The 20937-nt window shown below is 39.8% G+C and overlaps 1 protein-coding gene across 2 annotated transcripts in view; it reads right to left on the bottom strand.

Moving 5' to 3' along the window:
- Positions 1 to 20937, bottom strand: part of LOC139731123 (uncharacterized) — a 163668-nt gene that overhangs the window by 17310 nt on the left and 125421 nt on the right. For both annotated transcript variants that reach the window (XM_071642005.1, XM_071642006.1), the window contains exons 7-11: positions 19766 to 19910; positions 16380 to 16456; positions 7212 to 7316; positions 3429 to 3567; positions 1470 to 1647 (exon numbers count right to left, since the gene is read on the bottom strand). In XM_071642005.1, coding sequence (XP_071498106.1) covers positions 1470 to 1647; positions 3429 to 3567; positions 7212 to 7316; positions 16380 to 16456; positions 19766 to 19910 — 644 coding nt within the window. The remainder of the gene's footprint in view (positions 1 to 1469; positions 1648 to 3428; positions 3568 to 7211; positions 7317 to 16379; positions 16457 to 19765; positions 19911 to 20937) is intronic.

The raw sequence follows: 20937 nt of genomic DNA, 5'->3' as shown, positions 1-20937 counted from the left end.
GTGGCAATGCAATGAGCAGAACCACAGTTAACCACAGCGATGTGAAGGTATCATCAAAGCGTGACGTTTGGTGTTAATTATCAGCAAGAGATAGAGTATACTCACTATGACAAGCAGCAAAAGCATATTACAGTTTCTATGTCATGATAGACTGTTCTCACACTTCAGATTTTAAAATCAAACTACGTCTCGGCATGAATACGTTGTCATTAAAGATGACGTCATCCCACAAACGTATCTAGAGCTGTGAATCAAAACCCAAGATGTGACATTGTATTTTTATACAACATATGTACTGTAGATCCTTGCCATCTGATTGGATCACATGCGGGTCACATGACATTCAGAAGAATCAGCTATCCCCCGCTCACTTTAAGGCAGTGCAATAGACGTCTATTGAACAGTAAATCAAGCCAGCCAACCGTGCAATAGATCCTAGGACACATTGAATTGTGTATCTACAGCATTGAGCCTAGAGCCGGATCTAGATCTACGCCTAACTGTTAGTCCTCTTCCTAGATAGGCATAATGTTAGATCTTTTTTTTTTGTCTAGACCTGACCTACATCATGTGTTGTATAAAACAAATATTCAATGTTTTATCATACGTGCAACTGTTCAATAATTACACTTGGTGCAAGTTTAACCGTTCTATTCAACGAAGCTTCGCGTTGAGTTACACTTACACGCTCACGTAATATTTGGAACCATCGCACTCATAAACATTGAATATTTGTATACTATTGTATTCTCATTCAATCTCTGAGATATCATTTGCCAATGATATGATCTGATAACCATTTCCATCTCAATCACTTTTTACCGAAAGTATTGCTAGTGATGTGTGAAATACGAAAGGTAGATTGTGTTGCATGTGATGAGTGAATATGGCATGACATAGACAACAATGAGGACTTAGAACCTTTCAACTCTTTATGTGCCACGGTGGAAACTCCCTGTGTGTGCCACATTACTCTGGGACACCAACGTAGTCATGCTTTGAGAGAACATTCTGTTTTTCAAATCTATGTGACTTGTATAGATTTGTTGAATTGTCGATGCAGTGAGCAAAGTTGTAGAGAAAATACCAAGCTTTGCATTGATGTAAATTGTACGACAAATCTACGATTGCTCTTCTTTCAAATGCCCAGTAGCTACGGTCTGACTTTTGCTCACAAAACAGTGACAGAAACTTAGAATTTACGTGCAAATCCAGTAGGGAACATTGCTTGGTAGTCAATCACTGCATAAAATGCACGCTATATGTGAGAGGAACGGAATCGCGAGAAACGCTTTCATTGTACTGTGGCATTTGGCGATTTATCGATCGGTTTGGGCGGGTTTGTGCGTTGCAGCAGAATATGCGAAGTTGGCATGCAGTCGATTGAGTCTGGCCTGCGAACATGGCACATAAAGAGTTAACTATGAAGTCTTCCTCTAATTGATGACAATCGGTGTTCTTCCACTCACTGCTCTCTTTCTCTTTGACGGTGCCAAGCTCTGGGGTCTCCTCTGCCGTGACTGGGGCAGTCTGCTGACCGGGGTCACTGCTGACATCTGATGTCTGTGAGGACGCCAGGGAGTTGGTGCTCTTGGTGAGGTCATGGGCGATTTGGGTGAAGCTTCGCTGCATGGAGGCATAGCGATCCTATTAGCAGTGATGAGGAGAATGTGGGGAGGGGGTAAGAGGAATAAGAAGGTAAGTGGAGAAGAGATCAGCAGAATATTTGGTCATGCAATAATCAGCTACAATATGTAATTCAATTATGTGTTGTTATGACCTCAAAATCCTACACATTTTTGGGTAAGAAGAAAATCTACTACATATAACAGTATAATGGCAACTTTGATGGTGTTTGAAAGTAAAAAAAAAAAAGTGTTATTTGAATATTGGCAATCAATTGAATTGGCACTGGCAAGTGAAAATCAGCTCAAGAAGATGACATTTAATGAGATTTGCTATAATACTTGACATACATAAATATGACAAAAATCACAGGCTGGCAGATGACCTCATTACGCTTTATCACACAGTAGACTTGCGTGATGACTTCCTATTCTTTTTGATATCTAGTCTATCGGATTATTTTTGTTCTTTCCTCTGTAAACACAAAAAGGTCAATAAGTTTTGAGACTAACTTCAGGCTTAACAAAACTTCAGTGTGTAAGTACATGAATACATTTTTCATGAATGGTAAACAAAACATTTCTTTCATTCTCGTTTGTTCTGTATGTGCATGTTGCTCTATGTTTTTTTCCAAGGAACTTTTCAAAAGTTTGCCCAACTTTGTCTCCCTCAGATCCATATTCAGCCCCCCAGCAGGTGGCCAGGCCATTAGACTGGCCCACAAAATGGCTCGTGACGTGCAAGGTCATTGTGATCGGGGTGAATGCATGATTACGAGGCACCAAGCTTTCCCACGGCCACACTGGCAAATGTAGGTACCGGTGCAAACAAGTCAAACATGAATAACAGCACTACGTAATTGTAAACATATTTAGAATAGCTGCTTACTGGTGTATGTATTTTCCTGGCCACACATAAATATTGGTGACAATGGTTTTATGGATAAAAGATGTTCAATAACGACAACAATTCAACACCACCGAGTGCCACAAGCAGCGGTTTGACCTCCTACATTTCATAAACTTCCTTTCCATTGTTAGTATTGCATATAATCCCCTCTGAGACACTGGAACTCAATATCATCCTGTTGACTGTTGCATAGGATTTCTCATGAGGAATAAACTGGGTCACAGAAATGACTGAAAATAGCCCCACAAAAGTACATTGATATCTATTATCTAACTGGAGAGCATTGTGTTCAATAGTGTAATCACAATGCCGTGTACAAGGTGAGATATAAAATGTTGCTGCAAGCAAACTACAATTGTATGTCTCCTGATAATTTATGAAATATTATGTAGAATATGAAGACCTTAGTTTAGCACCCCTTCTCATGAAATACCATCTAATCTGAGTTACACATACACAAAGATTTACATGAACTGTATTAAACAGTAGTTCTACATCTACAAAATATTATAATAAGCTGTATACAGCCTGATGTTTGTCCATTGTCTCTGGGTGACTTTAATAATCATATAAATTAGGAAAAATATATGATATATCATAATGTACATGTATATTGTTGTCTTTCATTAAATTAAGTAATTGCATGATGTTTATTTTTCATTTTTATTACTTTTTTCTACAACATGCAACAAAATTGTGCCTCACCTAGAAACCTAGAAATAAAAAGTACTGGAATTTCAGAGTGCACAAAATTAAGCCTGGCCCAGTTCCTTTAAAAAAAAGAAGAAGTAATGCACACAAAATTATACAGCTGCTCCTAGCAGAAATTGAGTTGTAAATTAAATTGTATGACTTCAGTGTGTGTATCTCTGCCCAGTGAGCTCTGCACTAACCTTGTTGTGCTTGCGGTCAAGGTAGAACTGGTGTTGGTTGACCGCCATGGTCCACATGGATCGAATCAGGGTAGGATGGCCGTACCAGGCGTGGACGGTGGCGTTGCTTACGCCAAACGTCCGTCTGCTGACCGACACTCTATCAGAGAGGAAAGGAGAGGGGGACAGCCATGAGAATATGATCAATTCAATGACACCTAACTAGCTGTCCATACCAGCTGCACACATCATAGCTCACGAGACTGCCATAATTGCTGTCCATCACACATACAATAGTACTTCAATAGAAGTTTCTTTGCCTGGTGTGCAGAATGTGAATCTCCCGGCATAAATAGAAAAACTATAATTCTCAGCTGAATCCTTGAAACAGCCTAAACTAAGCCTGATAGCTTCCTCTGTCACAACAGAACCAGTCTGTAAGTCTTGATAATTTGGCCTTCTTCTAAAAAATTCCTCTGAATTCATATGATGTATTAACTGGCCAATGATATTTCATCCCTCTTTTGTGTGTATTTGTGTGTATCCTTGGGTTTCTGGTTTCTGTTCTTGTTTTGGTTTAGTCAAATATTTTGAGTATGACTAACAACAACTGGTTGGCATGCAATGCTGTGCATGGGCTGTTTGTTTGTAAACCACGCTGTTTTCTGTTAACTTTATCCATATTTTGAACAACACGGTACTGTACCATCAGACACAAAGACTCAAAAGTTGTTTTTGGCATCATGTTGACTGTCGAGGGTCCATATCCGGCCAACATTTCAGCTATATTTATGATGTGTTGATTCATGAGTCATACCAAGCGGTGAGAAGCTTGAACAGTCTTATCATATGTGACTCTGCACCTCAAAACAAACAAAAAGTCGCCAGACATGAATTTTTAGTTAAGACCATATTCTGAAAGAACAGATTTTAAGCTTTAAAATGATGTATAACTCAAATCAAATGGACTCTCCTAACCTATCTAAATATTGGAAAGAAAGCACAAACTCAGTAAAAGTGTGAACTGAGAAAAGAGGCTCTGAAGTACAATGTCTATTCAAGCGCTTAATCTTTACCAAACCGTGCTGGCTGTGCGATGAATGGGGCAAAAAACAGGAAGTAAACCACCAGAGTAGCAACAATGAAGGGATTATCAGATTAAACTGAAATTAAGCATGCCTCATTAACACATTCTGTCCATAATTAATGCCAACTTTCAAAGCAGTAGCCCCATCCTTTCAAAAGTTATTAGAGTTGAAAGTGAAGAGTGTTGACAAGGTTTTTTCAGAAATGAAGAAGGGATTCTAAAGACACACATAATCACACTATTCTACCAAAAATGTTCGAGATAAACTGCTAAAAAAAAATTTTTCCTGCCCGTTTTATGATACCAAATTTTAGCATAATGTAAAAGAAGATCCGCTCTTTCAGAAAATATGAAAAAGTCAAGTTCGGCTAGGTTGACCCATTTCACTTATTTTCAGTCCTCACGCAAAATCAGTGTGTGCGACTTTATGTTCGTTTTGAGGTGCACTGTCACATATATACATGTACAAACACACACTGCATGTCACAGATGCGTCTCTTCACGTACTGTTTGCCAACTAATCAATGCACACGCTGGTGTGTGGTGCATGCCAGCATTTGTTTCGTTTTTCCTTCTAATTTCAATGTTTTCTTTTAATTCCAAAAAGGCAATCAATCTAATGGATGGTTTTATGATACGACTACCAGGCTCTCACGGCAATTCTCATTCATCATGCAATGAGTGAAATACTGGACCAAGTAGGCTTGTTGAAAGTGATCTGGCAATCACTCCTTCGATTGAATTACAACATTCAATCATCTGTAATCAATCAGTGTTGTCTTACTGTAACTTTTCCCAGACTATCCTCAATGTGAGCCAATTGTTATGTGTGCAATGCTTCATAGAAGCTATTACACTTTTCAGTTAATCCATGCCAATGTTTCTATTCCTATGGAAACTTTAAATTGCACAAAACTGAAATCCACAGCAAACTACCCAAACAGTATTAAGAATATGCATTTATGAATATGCATCAACAAAGTTCATATTTTAAAATCAAGATCTGTTACAAACACATCAACGTGTCAATGAACAAAAAGTACTTCAGGGCATGTTCCATCAACCATGCAGATACAGTTATATGTGACAAATCAATGCACAAACATCAAATGTAAACAATAATCACACATACTGTACGTGTACACAAGTAGGATGTAAAGTAGGAAGTATGTATCATTCTGCTAATGCACCTGACCAAATGTTTTCCTCATACACTGATGAACAAAAATAATGCTACAAACAAATAGCATACTTGCTGTAGACATGCACACATTGATGCACACTAACGTAATTGCTGTATACAATTTACAATGTATCTGCTAGTTCCACAAATGGCTACAGGTGTAATAAAATAAAATGAAGTGAAAAAAAAAAAATAAAGAGTGGTGATACTGAATGGCTGCTACATGTGCCATGACTAGTTTATATCTACATGTAATCTCATATTTCCTTAATGGATCATAGAAATCATAAATCCCCTTGCCTTTCTTTGAGGCAATCACGTTCAGTATCAAAATATAGAGATAATTCACTACAAACAGGAGTGCTCTAAATAATTGGATCACGAGATCCGCAAAAGTATCAGATCAGCAAATGATTTCTGCCATGAAAGCTGAAAGATGCTTTGAGTAAAGTTTCACGCAAGTGCCCATTGTTCACCTCCCAACTAGCCCTTTGGTTCCATGAAATGATGTTGCTTGCACAGGAATTCATATGAAAACAATTCCGTGCTATTCAGAATTTGGAAGGTGGTAACTTGCTATTTTCTCCCTTTTCATGGAGGTTCAGGGAAGCAACAACATTAAATGTACACTCTTGACATAGTGTGAAAAGTCATAAAAAATATTTCATATCTTATACATATGATAGAAAATTGATAAGTTCTGAGATTGAAATGTAACACTGATTTTGTCAACCCTACAATCATTTGACCTGGAAGATTCTGTGTAGGTGCCAGTTGAATGACATCTTAGATGAAACTAGAAAAGCACTCTGAGAGCGCACACCTCCGCCAAGCATGCAGCTCATTTCCACCACTGATCTTGTTCTTCCATAGATATATCAGTGATTTCCATCCATAGGCCCTACGTACTTATAACATTGTGTGCATGAAAAGTCGCCCGATTTCCCAATATAGAAGCCTTTGTTACGTCATAAACCCTCAGCTGCACGGCGCGCCTCGCCCTAGCAGAAACTAGAGCATGCACTTTAGTGCGCGCATGCAAGCCTCAAATACGCGCAGCCTGAACTCTCAAGTTCATTGACCCTTCCTGCCATAACGTCAAAAATACTTTATAAATTCCCCCAAAATTCTCGGATCACTACCAAAAGTTTATCGTTTGGTACTTGTGTCATTCTTAACCTTTCCTGCAAGTTTCATCCAAATCCGTTCACTACTTTTTGAGTTATTTTGCACAAGGACAAACGAACGAACGAACTAACTAACTAACAAACAAACCAGCGGTAACGAAAACATAACCTTATCCCTTTGCGGAGGTAATAAGGCACAATGTTCCAATGGTACTGAGTTTACTGAAGTTTTTCAAGATCTGTTCCACTTCCCCTCCTCCTCCCCCTCCCCCCTTGCTTTCACTGAATCTTGGGAATATTCTCTTGTTGTTGCGAGAGAAAAAATTGGAGAGAAAACAATTGGAGAAAAGCATGTGGCTGTCAATGTGTGTGAGGATCTTGAGCAGCGTGATGGTCATGTGACTTACTGTGTGGTGGGGTCAGAGATTGCGTCAGAGAGGTCGTCGCAACACTCCTCCGGCTCCTCTAACGCATCTCGGTAGAGGTTGAAGCTGCTTAGTGTATGTACCACTCTATACCATCGTACACAGCGACATGAGAGAGTTGGGTGTCGGTGTTTGGTGTTCGGTGTTTGGGTTTAGTGTCAGGTTGCACACGGACATCACAGTCAAGACACAAAAAGAAAGATACACAGGGGAGCAACAACAGACTCACAGTAAGTTTCATGCATAAACTTTGTTGGTTAATGCAAGGAAACTGAAGTCCATGCATATATATGTACATGTACATATCAGTGTAAACACACTGATTTCATTCACTTTACATTGTACGTACAATATAAATAAAAAGGATTCATCTTGCCAAAACTACTGTAAAACGAGAATGTTCACGTGCATTTTAATTTCACGAATTTCGCGAGCACCAAGATTTGCAAAAATAAAATACACGCAAAAGTTCTTGTCTACACTGTATGCATTGAGCACCAAAGGCAATTCGTGAAAATTTTATGCCACGAAAAAGGCCGTCGGCTCCAATTCGCGAAAATTTCATGCCGCAAATATATCGTGTTTTACAGTATTTCAGATCTTTTAGGAGGCCCATGTAATTGCAAGCTGCAGTTGACTGCCAATTTATTCAACACTTGGTTAGCCACAGAGCTATTGACATAAACTCACATTCAACTGCAACTGTTTATACTACTAAGGGCTTCAACAAGTAATCATAAAGGAGTAAAAGTGGGGTATCAATACCTGGATTATGCAAATATATTCCCATACACTGTATCAAAACAGGACTTGTCATGCTCATGACACATGACACAAAAAGAATATATAGATTACAGGTGAACATATTAACATATACATCACATTATGCATATATTATTCTAGACACAAAATCCACCTCGAACCACTTCAAGCACCGCCCCATGGATACAACAACTCATCAGCCTACCTACTTGTACATATGGCAGGTTGACAACCTACACCAACGACGTTACAGCATTGTATGCTAATGTCATCAATTAACATTAAAACAATACCAATTGAAACACTGTTGCGTCAAGGGGGGTTAGTAAGAGGAAATATGAGAGGGAGATTGAATATCACAGAACCAATCATCAAGTGCTTTTTTCCCACGGATGGTGGGAGGATGGGTTGAACTGCCATCCTACACAAATAGAGAGTCGGGAGAGAGAGAGTCAGCAAGGTATCCGGTGGAAGCACGCCGTAAATCTCACCTACTTATGGGAGGTTCGCTGTCAATGTCACATTACAATCGAGAAATATCACATCAAATGGCACAACTCGTTCTCTGCTGGCCATCGGGGCGCATCCCTCCTGCATGAATCAGCACCTGTCAAAGCGTACCGCGGCCTGGCTGTGGTCCATCTGTCACCTACTGTACGAGCAATGCAGCGGGCATCCATGCACCAGGAGACGTACCTCTCTCTCACACACACACACACACACACACAATAATGTGCAGTGGCACATAATTCATGTACAGTGTATCAATCCACCTTCGTACCCACATCCACCTCTAGCTTGGCTGTTCAAAGCTTGCATTTCTGTTTTTCTCCTCTTTTTTTCCCCTCTCTTCCTCTCCTGCTTTTTTCCCTGTCAAGTCTCAATATTTCCCTCCATATCAAATACATGAGATCTTATTCTAACGGCATATCTCTATGCTTGCTATAATCAAAGGAATAAAAACAGCTATCATGCCCATTATGAAACAATAACAGCTCCCAACTTATTCCATTAAAAAACAAGAATGCCACTTCATGCATAATAGCTAGACCTACTGTAGAACCATCAGTTACAAGTCAGAGTTGGTTTTCTTAATGTTGGAGAGTCATTAAAATCAGAAGTGGGTACCTGTGTTTATTATGCACTTGAGGGTTACTGGTAGTGGTACTAAAGTGAAGGTGGAAAAGTGAAGGTAGAAGTGTGCAGTGGCTATGCCTTACAACGTCATGCCATTACCTGCACATTCAAAAGAAAGCATTCTAAACTACTTAGCACTCATGAAATGCAATGTCTGTAATAAAATAATGTGGAGGACGGACTTGGCAAGAAAGACTTTGATTGGTGGACTGGTATTCAAATAATGCCGTGTCGACATGTGCATCCAACGGCGAGGTCCCAGCTTCAACTTATGTACAAGCAGTGTTACAGAATGTTACGGGTGTGGACATCTTTAGCAGCAACTGGCTTCATCATTTAGATGATACCCTTGAGGAATTCTTCCTCTCTCTATTTCAAGAGAGTGATGTTAACACGCTTGTTACTCCTGTCTCAATTATATACAGTTGTATGCTTCTAATGACATATTGTGTTCTTGTTTGCCCAGGGTAGCATCTTCAGTATACATTTGAAGGCAGTGTTCTCCCTTAGAGCATTGTCATTATTGTACTATGAAAGCATTGCCAAGTACCTATTGATAATCTGGCTAAAAGGATTGAGACAAGTGGAGGGGAAAAACAAGAGAGGAGAAGAGTATGTTCTGTATAGGCCTACATGCCATCATATATTTTGCAGCTGGGTTGTATTCTGTCATCTGATAGGGCCTACATAATGACACTGTTCAACATATGAAGTTTTGAAAATAATACTGACATTATCAAAATATCCATGATGTACCAAATACTAAAATGCTGGCAAATGTTTCACAAATTATCTATTTTTATTCTATAAGTCAACTTGATGATTGTAAATCCAGTTACTCACATATTTTTCACTTTGGTGAAGCATCTGCTGATAATACTGTACACTGCCCATATTTTACAAGGTTTATACTTTGACGAATTTTGCGAGTTCGATGCTCTTCGCGAATCTAAGAAGACACGAGAATATCAACTCTGATCAAGACATGAATGCAACATACACGCATGCATTTCTCTGTTCATTACTGTACTCCATGATCGCGAATTTAACCACCTGTGAAACTGCCGGGAAGTCCTGATTCATAAAAAAATTACACTCACTATCAACATATGGCGTAGGCAATATCAACAGCATCGTTATCACAGCTTTTTTTTTTCAAGCATTATCGGAAAAAAGAGCAGCACATACATGTACATGTATAGGACTACGCAGCTGAGATTTCTAAAATGCAAATCGCCCTTTAAACAATCCCTTTAAAGCATCCATCATGTCTGCTGGGAGGGAGGGAGCATGTAACTACACACGGTTTGTACCTATCAGTGTCTCATTACAGATGCCAGACACATACTCTCTCAAGGGGCAGATGTCTGAGCAAGGGGCGACTGGGAGGCCCTCTCTGCTGCAAATGCGCTCATGTTCTGCGGCATGTGAGGGCCATGCATCTACTTCTCATCCACGTCTTGCTTCACTCATGAGTCTCCAAGCCATACTGCCATCCAGTGCATAAGGGACTGGTACATTGCATATATATATATGTATGCTGTTACATTCCCCCCCCCCCCCCCCCCCCCAACGACCAAATAATAACGGCAAAATCGGTGGCGCTCAGTGACAGGATACTATTGCATCCTCATCTACATGTACCTCAATCAAAACACATTCTCTAAAACTGAAGCTCACAGCTCTGCACAGATCTTGAAACTACAGGTGATTATGTACAGAGACCTATTAACGTAGGTGATAAATCTGTTGCACCCTTGTACATCCAAGTGGCCCATGGGGCTGAATATGCGTGGGGTGTGGCAAGCGAGATGATGATGAATACACACAATTCTGCGATCACTTGTAAATTCTTTTGACATATGCAAGGTGGCGTATATAGGGCTGGCTTCTCACGGCTGGCTCACGACCAATCCATGGAGAATTTATGTGTAGCTACAGCTGTACGCCTTGCAATGGCTTGAGTTGCATTTCACTTGGTCCCCTGTTTATAGATACACATGGCCCAACCTCACATCAGGTTTTCAACATATATTGAATACAGAAATAAACACTTTTCATGTTATCTCACTCATTTCCATTGCACCATGGTCCAGGAAATGTACTGGTAGGTGTGGAAGTACGGTAGAAAAGAGAAAAATAAATGAATCATTTACATTTCATATCAATGGACCTTTCGAACTAAGATCTTCTGTAAAACTCACACAATATTACACCTAAAAGAAAAAAAAAATAAAAGCTATTTTGAACATTTGCAGAACTTGATCCCTCTTCCCACCCCCCCCCCCCCCCCACCCCCACCCTATGCTCTGGGTGCGTCACATGGAGCCATCAACCTGCTTTCCTTGAACATTCAGTGTTTAATGATTCCAAACTGCAAAATGGCCCTGGAGCTATAAAGGTGTAAGTTACTGGGACATCTGTTGCAACCAATTACCACTGATGGCCATGTGGGATCTTGCATTGGGAGGGTGAAACAGCTTGAATTATGAAGGTATTGCGAGGTGTTGGAATAATTATTGAAAATGCACTTCGCCACCACTTTGGTGTCACTAACCTGCCGAGCATGTTTCTTTTCTTTCTTTCTTTTTTTTCTCTCTCTCTTTTTACGCCTTTTTATCCCAGACTTGTACCTGGTCTAACGCCTATTACTTAAATTTTCATAGTTGATCTAAATGCAAATACATGCAATCAATGCTGCATTTTGTCGCTGAAGATCATTTTTAGTCAACCAAGAATATGTACTTGGGGGAGGGGTAAATGGGTTCCATCACAATTAACTCCTGCGACAAATGCTCCCATGAAATATCTGCACTCTACACCAAACATATATTCTACCCACAAACATAGCCCTAACCCTAATCCTAATCAGCACATCATACTAAACCTGAAAACCCTATCACAATCCTAACCCTAACCGTAAGTCCTTGGAGAAAATAAGACTGTAGCAACTGTTGCAGGAGCAAATGTTGTTTCTCCCGTGAATGAAGTTTGCCACTGAAAATAAATTTGAATTTGATACAATACGACTGCATACAATTGCTTATTGCTTGATGAAACATCAGAATCAATTGCAAAGGTGAAAATTCTGTACTCACTACAGCATCAGGAGTTTTGATTCTTAATATGAGCACTAAATACGCATGAATTGCTTCATTATGTATGCATATTTCTCCAATAAGATAGGGAAAATCCCAGTGACTTCCCTACACCATGATGCGCTCACCACACAAGGAAGTGGGTGGGGAAAGTATTTTCTCAAGAAGAAACAACTCAAGCTAAGCTTAAATTGCAATGTGTGCTAAAGAATACACTGGGGGAAAAAAAAAGGAATGTAAATGTCACATGCATGAGAATTCACTTCTTCCCCATTCATTCAAATGCACTGTAACAAGTTCAACCTTTGCTGTTTAGTCTTCAGAACAATTTAGTGGAACTTGACAGAAGTATCATTCTTAATTTGTAGTCCATAAAGAGCAACATCTCATGACAGCAAAAAAAAAAAAAAAAAAAAGAGCACAGGAAAAAACTTTCAGTATTGTTTCAAGCCATCCTAGCATTTGCACACATCCTGTCTTTCACTTACAAAATGGACTTGGAAACCTGCGGTCAATGACTGCTGAACATGTAGCCGCACCTAGCCTTCCAGTGGGATAGGCAAGACAATACAACATTTCTCTATTGTTTCTGAATGCCCGCTCAGCTAAAGCACCATCATGTGCTACATATTGAGAAAGCACTCTGGCACACCCAATCAAAAGAGCAACATAACTGTAAAATTGGACATTTTTGCATATCTTGTGCAAGTAAAGTAAAGTAAAGTAAAGTGCACAAATATTTTGCTTGTTTTATGTCATATTGATTTTACAGCTTTGATTTCAAGGTAGTTAATACATGTATATTGAAGGAGTACAAGTGCTTTGTTATTTGTAGTTTTCTTCACATTTAATTGCTAGCAAGTTCCTAAAGCATGAGCGAAATTGCTGCCGTATGGAGGACCTGTTATTTTCTACTGTAGTAAATGTTGCTGAAACCTTCAACAGTTCAAATGCTCAAATGTTGTGACCGTCCATGAAATTGAAAACACTTGAAATTCATCTTACCCAGCCAATCGCAAAGAATTACTTGCACGAAAATGTCTACTTTTACAGTATTACAAATAACACAAAGTATTTGTCTATCAAGAAGGAAACTGCATATTTTGGGTAAAAAACGAGTCTCACAGTTTGAAAAAAAAAAACCAAACAAACAAAAGACTAGAACAAGCAACAGTTACAAAAGAAGACGAAAATCCTCCTCTGGAAATCCCCACAGTCATTCTACAAACTAGCTTGATGTTTCCCTTTCATATCAGAACAAGAAGTGATAAAAACAAAATATCTTTTCTGGTATAAACAGAATATTAACACCCTGCACAGGTCTATACATCGAGCGGTTTCACATCTTCTTGTGGTAAATACAGAGACGGAGAAAGAGTGATGCAGAGAGATACGGAGAGATACTGAGAGAGAGGAGAGAGAAAGAAAGATGGAGAATGGAAAAAAAGGAGAGTGAGAGGGAGAGAGATGTTGAGAGACAGCTTGTTAAAGAATGTATGAAATACAGCCACATTAGAATTAGAGGACCTTATATAAGCTGCAGATGCATAGCAGGTAGCATATCCAAGGCAATCATTTCCAGCCTACAGTGTCTCCACATCAGCCACACAGCTGACAAAATGTAAGAGGCTAGTGGGTTGCCAGGGGATACATTATTCTGAGGGGAACGATCGTCTTGCATCACGTCTGGCCTGACAGCAGATGTTCGTGCAAGCGGGAATGCACCCTTCCCCCACATACATGTAAGCATCTTTGCCGGAAAATGTGTGACAATGCAGCCTTCAAATGGCATTGAATCGGGCGATTATTTTTCTAGGAGAACTGTACAGCTCGTTAAAACTAATAGAATCGTGTCCTTCCCTACACTATGGCCCTTCCTGGTCCAATTAGAAACTGCTGTATTTCATGTGACAAATATCCACTGATTAAGAATTTCCTTGTGCAGATGAATGCTCGGAAAAGAGTTCACCACATCTAGGACGTCTTTTTGCATAAATATCCTGTTATTCATACTTGCCTTGAGGTAGAACAAACAATGAGAACGTTTCATCAGTCCAACATGATATTATGAGCAAAGCAATAACAAAGTTTAATTTACTTTTGTTGATCTTGTTTAAGTCTCAGTGTGCTGACAAATCCTTTTCCTTATATTTTCTAAGGGCTTTATACTGCTCCTGCAAAAGCTATGTTGAAATTAATTCAAAATTATACACTCAGTTTTTCCCTGTTTGAAGAATTTCTTTCAATTTCTATTGTTCTACAAAGAGTTTAGATTTGCACTTTTGATTCTCATTACTTTTTTAATATTGGAAAAATTTGTTACTGACTTGTGCTGTATATGGCTGTGCCTAAATGGCAAAACATCCAGCCGATGTATTAGTTGGACTTCTTGATCATCACATTTAGGGCATTGCATCAAAACCTCAAGCGTTCATAGTTGATCAAATATAATCAAAACATGCTCCTGCAACCTTCACCAGGCTTTGCTCCAAATGTCCTAGGGGCCATGTCAACATATGAGTTGCAGAAATTTAATAGGCCAATAAGCTCAATCGTCTTGCTTCTTTCTTTCTTTTTTCTCTATCCCTGGCATGACAGGGCAAGTTTGTCGTAAGGAAGGGATTGAGTACACAGGATGTGTATCCACTAGGCTCAGAGCAGGGCAAATGAGAACAAGGTTAGTGGTCATAGCACTCCTTGGCTGACCAAAGAGAAGGCATAGAAGAGAAATAACCCTCTGCTCTCTACCTATGAAGTGATAACGTGATTATCACTGTGCCTTGCACCAGACAGCTGTCTATGCAAGGTGCAGTGCTAGGTTTAGCCATTATTTTCTCTTGAGAGCTCAATGTATCACAATGGCCGGAATTCACACAGGACATTTAAATCCTGTCCATGGATTATGTAAATTTCTACTGTGCAAAAGCATGTCACACATCGCGTACATTGGCAACAGCCAATTCTGAATGCGGTATGATACTCACATGTGAATAGGACACCTATTTCGCATTTGTTTTAGCTCATGGACTCAATGTAAACCATGGATTTGATTAAAATTCTGTTGTGAAAACCGGCAACACGGTCCACGTTGACGTTCTGTCTGTTTCAGGCTGTCATAAACACACACATATGTACACATTCAAGCAGCAATGACAGACTTATTCTACATTGTATCTAATACCAGGGAACAATGGGTTCTCTAATACATGATGCTTTATCAAAATACACATACTGCACACTTGTGTCTATAAACACAAGTGTCTTGGTAAAAAGGGAGAGAGGCTTGGCAGGTAATGCATTTCTATCCAAGCAGAGATACTGTGTTACCACATGACTAGTGGGCGGAATGGCTTAGGATAGGCCTCAAATTTGAGGTTAGGCATTGCTGTCACTCTAGTTTTGGAAGGCGAGTGATCTCGCATGAGATCCTTCTTGAACACACTTAAAAATGATTGATTCAGAGAAATTTGACCACCAACAGATACCCTTACCCTTCCAAGCACAAACATGCAAAAGTACAGTGCCTCCCCCTCTCTTCAAAGCACACTACATAACGATTGTACGTGCCTTTCTTTCTCCTCCCATCCCCCACCCCACATAAAAAATAACTGTTTTGCTCTTTCTTTTCATATTGCGGCTCTACTCTGAGGGTGCGTCTAGACCGATTCCTGTAGACAACTTCCTCTTCCAAATTCGAAGATATTCTGGAGACAATGGGAGGTGACACAGATTGGAGATGTTCAAAAATGGCTCAGACTTCTCACCGGATGAGATCACTGTGGGGTTAAAGGAGTGATGGACATTCAAAGGAGACAAGAGAGAGAGGGGTCGCCATGGCGATGCATAAACTTACGATTCAAAACACATGGGATACGGAGCAACAGCTCTATTGTTAGGGTCCGCTGAATGACACAGCAAATCGTTGCTTTCGCATTTTTTTTTTAATTGGCCAGGCAAACAATGACGGCAACAGATGCCACGAACCATCAGTCATCCAAGACAACAGCAGACACTGGACAGGCAACGAGCAACAACTCTACTCAACTCAAATCCACGGGAGTGACTACTAAAACAAGACCGAAGGGGAGAGTGGGGGAGGGGGTAGGGTGAGGTAAGACATTGAGGAATCAGTAACTCATTGTCTTGTCATTACCTTCTCGGGTCAGTGACCTCGATGGAGAACTTCCTGTCTCTGTAGTAGATATTCTGGAGTTGTCTCCACTGGAAGATCTACAAAAGCAATTAATACAAAGAAAAAAAATAAATAAAAACGAGAGGGACTAACGATTTATTAGACTTTGAACATCACATTCACATACTATAACATCTTAAGGACAAGTTCACCTTCATACACATGTGGATTGAGTGAATGCAGCAATATCTAAGTAGGACACATCGGTAAAAGTTTGAGGAGAATCAGACTATCCATTCAAAAGTTATGAATTCTTAAAGTTTTGCTCAATCACTGCTGGATGAGAAATGTACAACAGTTTATGATGTCAAATGCGTAGAACAATATGTTAGTCAAGGAAAATATGAAGAGAATTTCACAATTTTATTTTTTTTAATAGAAAAGTACACATTCCCTTGACTTGTCACTGACATAGGTTAAAGGTAATATTGTTCCATCTGTCTTCTGGAAGACGCAAGTCAAGTGCTCCTTTTAATATGATGCGAGAAAAGTGAAAATATGTTGAATTTCAAATATTTGTTTATATCATTCTACGACACCACAAGCTGTAGCAGTCTTCTCGTCCAGCGACGGCAGCACTGAAACTTCAAAAATTCATAACTTTTGAACAGACTGTCCGATTTTCCCTTAAACTTTTACTGATGTGTTCTAATAATATTGCTGCATTCTCTCAATTCATGCGTGTATCAAGGTGAACTTGTCCTTTAAATACTCCTCAATTCAAACATTGCGTGAACCCTACAACATAAAGGCAGGGCTGCCAAAATTCACACATCAAACTCAGGTGAGGTTCTACGGGACATTCAGGGAGATACCTGCGTGTTAAACACATCGCAATAAGCAATGACATCCCCAAATCAGGAAGGCTTTCATATTCTCTTGTCAAGACAGGAAGACATATTTAAGTTTCCAGGGGGACTCCTATAGAATTGAGGGAGACTTGGCAGCTCTGTAGCAGTAATGTAAAATATGTAAATAACATACATCCATGCTCCTCTTATCGAATAAAATACATGCAACAATACTTGCAGTAGATAAGTAGATCAAGGGTTACTTCTACATGGTTACTACTATCGTAAAAAAGAGAAGAGGAGTGCTGAAGAACTGATGTTTCTTAATAGAGCTATTGAAACAATATTTCATGAAAGTGACTTTGACTGTAAAAGTCTTTGACATAACTGTATTTACTTTACAACCTAACACAGCACGATGGTTGGATTTATCAATTATCTTCTGTTTCTCAGAAAAAACAAAACTGTTCACATTTAACCAGACAGAAGAGATAACAAAAGTAGGAGTGAAGAGCATGTCCTTCAGGACAATATTATGTAAACAAACCTCTAATTCAAACCGTAGGCTCAGAATCAGTCTTAACATTCTTTTATATGAAGAAAGGAAACTACTTTCATATTACACTAGCATTTATAGAAACTTTAAACGAAGTTAGAAAATTGGGATAGAATAATTTTTCCTCTTTTTTTCGGAGGGGGCTATTACGTATGCTCATTTGTCTCATTCTTTTCCCTTCAATCTAACCTTGCTGAGATTTGGTTTAGTTTCCTCCAGTTTAGATAAAGGAGGGGGGGGGTGCCATATGAATATACTTTTTTTTTTCATTATTCTGTTGCCAGCTGAGGAAGGGAAGGAATTGCAATGGATTTGGGAGCAGCAAGCTGGGCTTAGCAGGGGCCTTCCTGCCTTACTTCCTACCCTACATACCACCTAAACTGCGGTGAGCTCCTCGAAAAAGACATCTCCGCTCACTGTATTAGAATGTGTTTATGTGCCTGTTTGTGTGTTTGTGTGAGTGTCTTCTCACGTGAAGCTCAGGAATTGCCCTGCTGATCCCAAACACTCCCAAACTTCCAGAAGGAATAAGGCTTGGACGCTTCTCTGAATCTGCCGAATTTCTCAGGCTTAGGGAAAAACGGAGACAAGCCTTTAATATCAAGTGCATTCTAGCCATCTGACAACGTATCACTTCCTTAACTTTGGCAGCCTGCCCAGTTCCTCTATTTGAGAATACAGCATTTCTCTTGGTTTCCCTTTCGTATAAATAGCACTACAGCCAAAGAGTATCATTTTTTGCATGTGTTGTTGTTGTTGTTTTTTTTAATATAGAATATGTTCATGTCTTAATCACAACCTTTTGTCTTTGTTGAATTTTACATCTAGATCAAATACCCGGTACCACAGGGATTCATGGTTGCCTGATGCATTTGCTACCCACGGTAGATTCAAAATCAACAAATAGCACCGGTCAGCGAATATGTGCATCAAAGTGTATGCTCATTGGTAACGGTCGATTCCAGTCAAAATTCTTTGGCTGTGTGTGTACTTACACAGAGTTTAGTGTTAGAGCTGTACCCAATTTGTTACGGGTATTCTTCAATATGTGACCCGCTACAACAAAATGATCCTAAAGTCGGGCGAGGTCGATTATTTGAAAATTGCATGATATAATCCCCTAATCTTTCTGCTTTAAATTGATATATAACACATTTTATAAAAATAATCGGCTGCGGAGATATCGATGTTTAAAGGAGAGCATGTCGAGACGTCTGGAAAATCACTGTTTCGAGAAAAGCGCCCTAAAAGTCTTCCTTTCGACGCAATCGCGATCAAGGGACACGCAAGTCAGTTTTCACCTCTGGACAATAGAAGGTAAGCCCTAGCAACCCCCGAAGAGTTCATTCAAGCACATCAGCGCCGGCGGTCTCCTCACCAACCAATCAGTGACCAGGATGTGAGAAGCGGCTGAGCATAGCGCACCCCGCCCGCACGCACCAGTCGACTGGGCAGTGTTCGGTTAGCAGCAAGCAGCAAACTGACCAATGAGATGACTCTGGTCGTTGTTAGGGGCGGAACCTATCTGTGGCGCTCAATCCAAATTTTCGAACCAGTTTCTGCTTCGTTGAAACGCCAAAAAACATGGCTCAGAAAAACGCTATTTTTTTATATTTCCTTTGATCATTTTGCTTCAAAATTTCAACAGATGAAAGAAGACATATTAGACTCTAACAATATATCAAAATCAGAAAATCGTACGTTTTGACCAATTTTAATGCTCTGACTTCAAACTCGATTTTCACGGCTTCGACCGTGCGCGACTTTAGGACCTTTTTGTTGTAGCGGGTCACATATATCTTGAGTCCATCCAGCCTTCTCACTCCATGGTATCCCATGCTACTGGATTTTAATCATTAATCTTAAAAGGTTCCTACTGTATCAACCTCAATACATCCAATTCTCCCCTCATTTTCATTATCTCCTTCTATGTAACCAAATGCCAAAGTGACAGATGTCTATAAAACTGTCACAAGCACTGGTTTTTAAGTCACACACACCTTTCTAGGCGTGACTCGATCCACTCGGTCGTATTGGCACACTCCCTTGAAACTCAGCCCAAGCCACCATGGGATCCCTGCTTTGTCCTTTACTTCGTAGTAATGAACGCCGTAGGTTGGAAGGCCCTCGGCCAGCTGCATGTAACTGGAGATGCGGAGAAAGAGAGGGAGGAGAAATTGGGGGAAGAAAGAAAGAAAAAAAAGTTTGGTGAGTAATGAAGCTACCATCTAGTCAGGGTACATCAATATTATCCTTTTTTACTCAAGCTAAAAACAACGAGCAAGAAACAAAAACTGATCAGTAGGCTGTCGATGTCCTCAGGCAAACTCCTAGGTTGATCATTAACCTCCAGATGAATGGGCGTGGCAGAGGTGAAACTCTACTCCTGAAAGAGATGCCTGATCTCCGCGGCACCAACATAATTGACGGAGGGCTCATGTGTTCAGTTGTGCATTCTTTCCAATTTCTACTTTGCTATCAGCATTTTGCTATGCTGCCTTCTTGATCTCGGAACTTGATCACAGTCGAGAAAAGCAGTATAATTTGCCTTCCTCTGTCACGCCAATTTGATACACCACAATCATCTTAATGTGAAGTTGAATGACTACTTTCCCAAATGAAACGATCACACATATATCAAAATTTCTAAACCATGATTACAAAAAAAAAAGACAAGAATTTTTCTGACAGAAAACAAAAAGTTACAGAAAAAAAAAAACTTTGCTTGCACTGAGTTACATACATGAGAGACATGAGAGACATGCCTGAATATCAGTTATTCAAAAACTTGATTGTTAGCTGGTATCTTCATGTAGGGGTCCTTAGTTATCACTGCTGAGTTCCTTCAAAGTCAGTGAAACCTGGAACATGAATCTGATAAGAGAAGTCAGCGGGGATGGCAGTCTGGCAAATGCAACGCCTTGTGGTAGATAAGAAGGTGGTTGCTACCACATTGACATGGTGAGGGGGTTCCAAGAAACTCCCATCTGTGGTAAGTTGGTTAATACTTAGCTCCCCCTTCACTGTGAACATTACCAAATATAGCTGAAAATGAACTCCAGTAACCTAACAATGCACACATACTGTACATATTAATTGCAAGTATGGGAGTGTTCTGCTGTTACTAGTCTGTGATGACAGACCCTCCCTATCACTGACAATAACAGTTAGT

Source organism: Diadema antillarum, unplaced genomic scaffold (genome assembly GCF_040938485.1).
Source record: "Diadema antillarum isolate AM-2024a unplaced genomic scaffold, OU_Dant_1.0 seq00000358_RagTag, whole genome shotgun sequence".
NCBI lineage: Eukaryota > Metazoa > Echinodermata > Echinoidea > Diadematoida > Diadematidae > Diadema > Diadema antillarum.
This window is presented reverse-complemented; position numbering and strand designations above follow the sequence as displayed.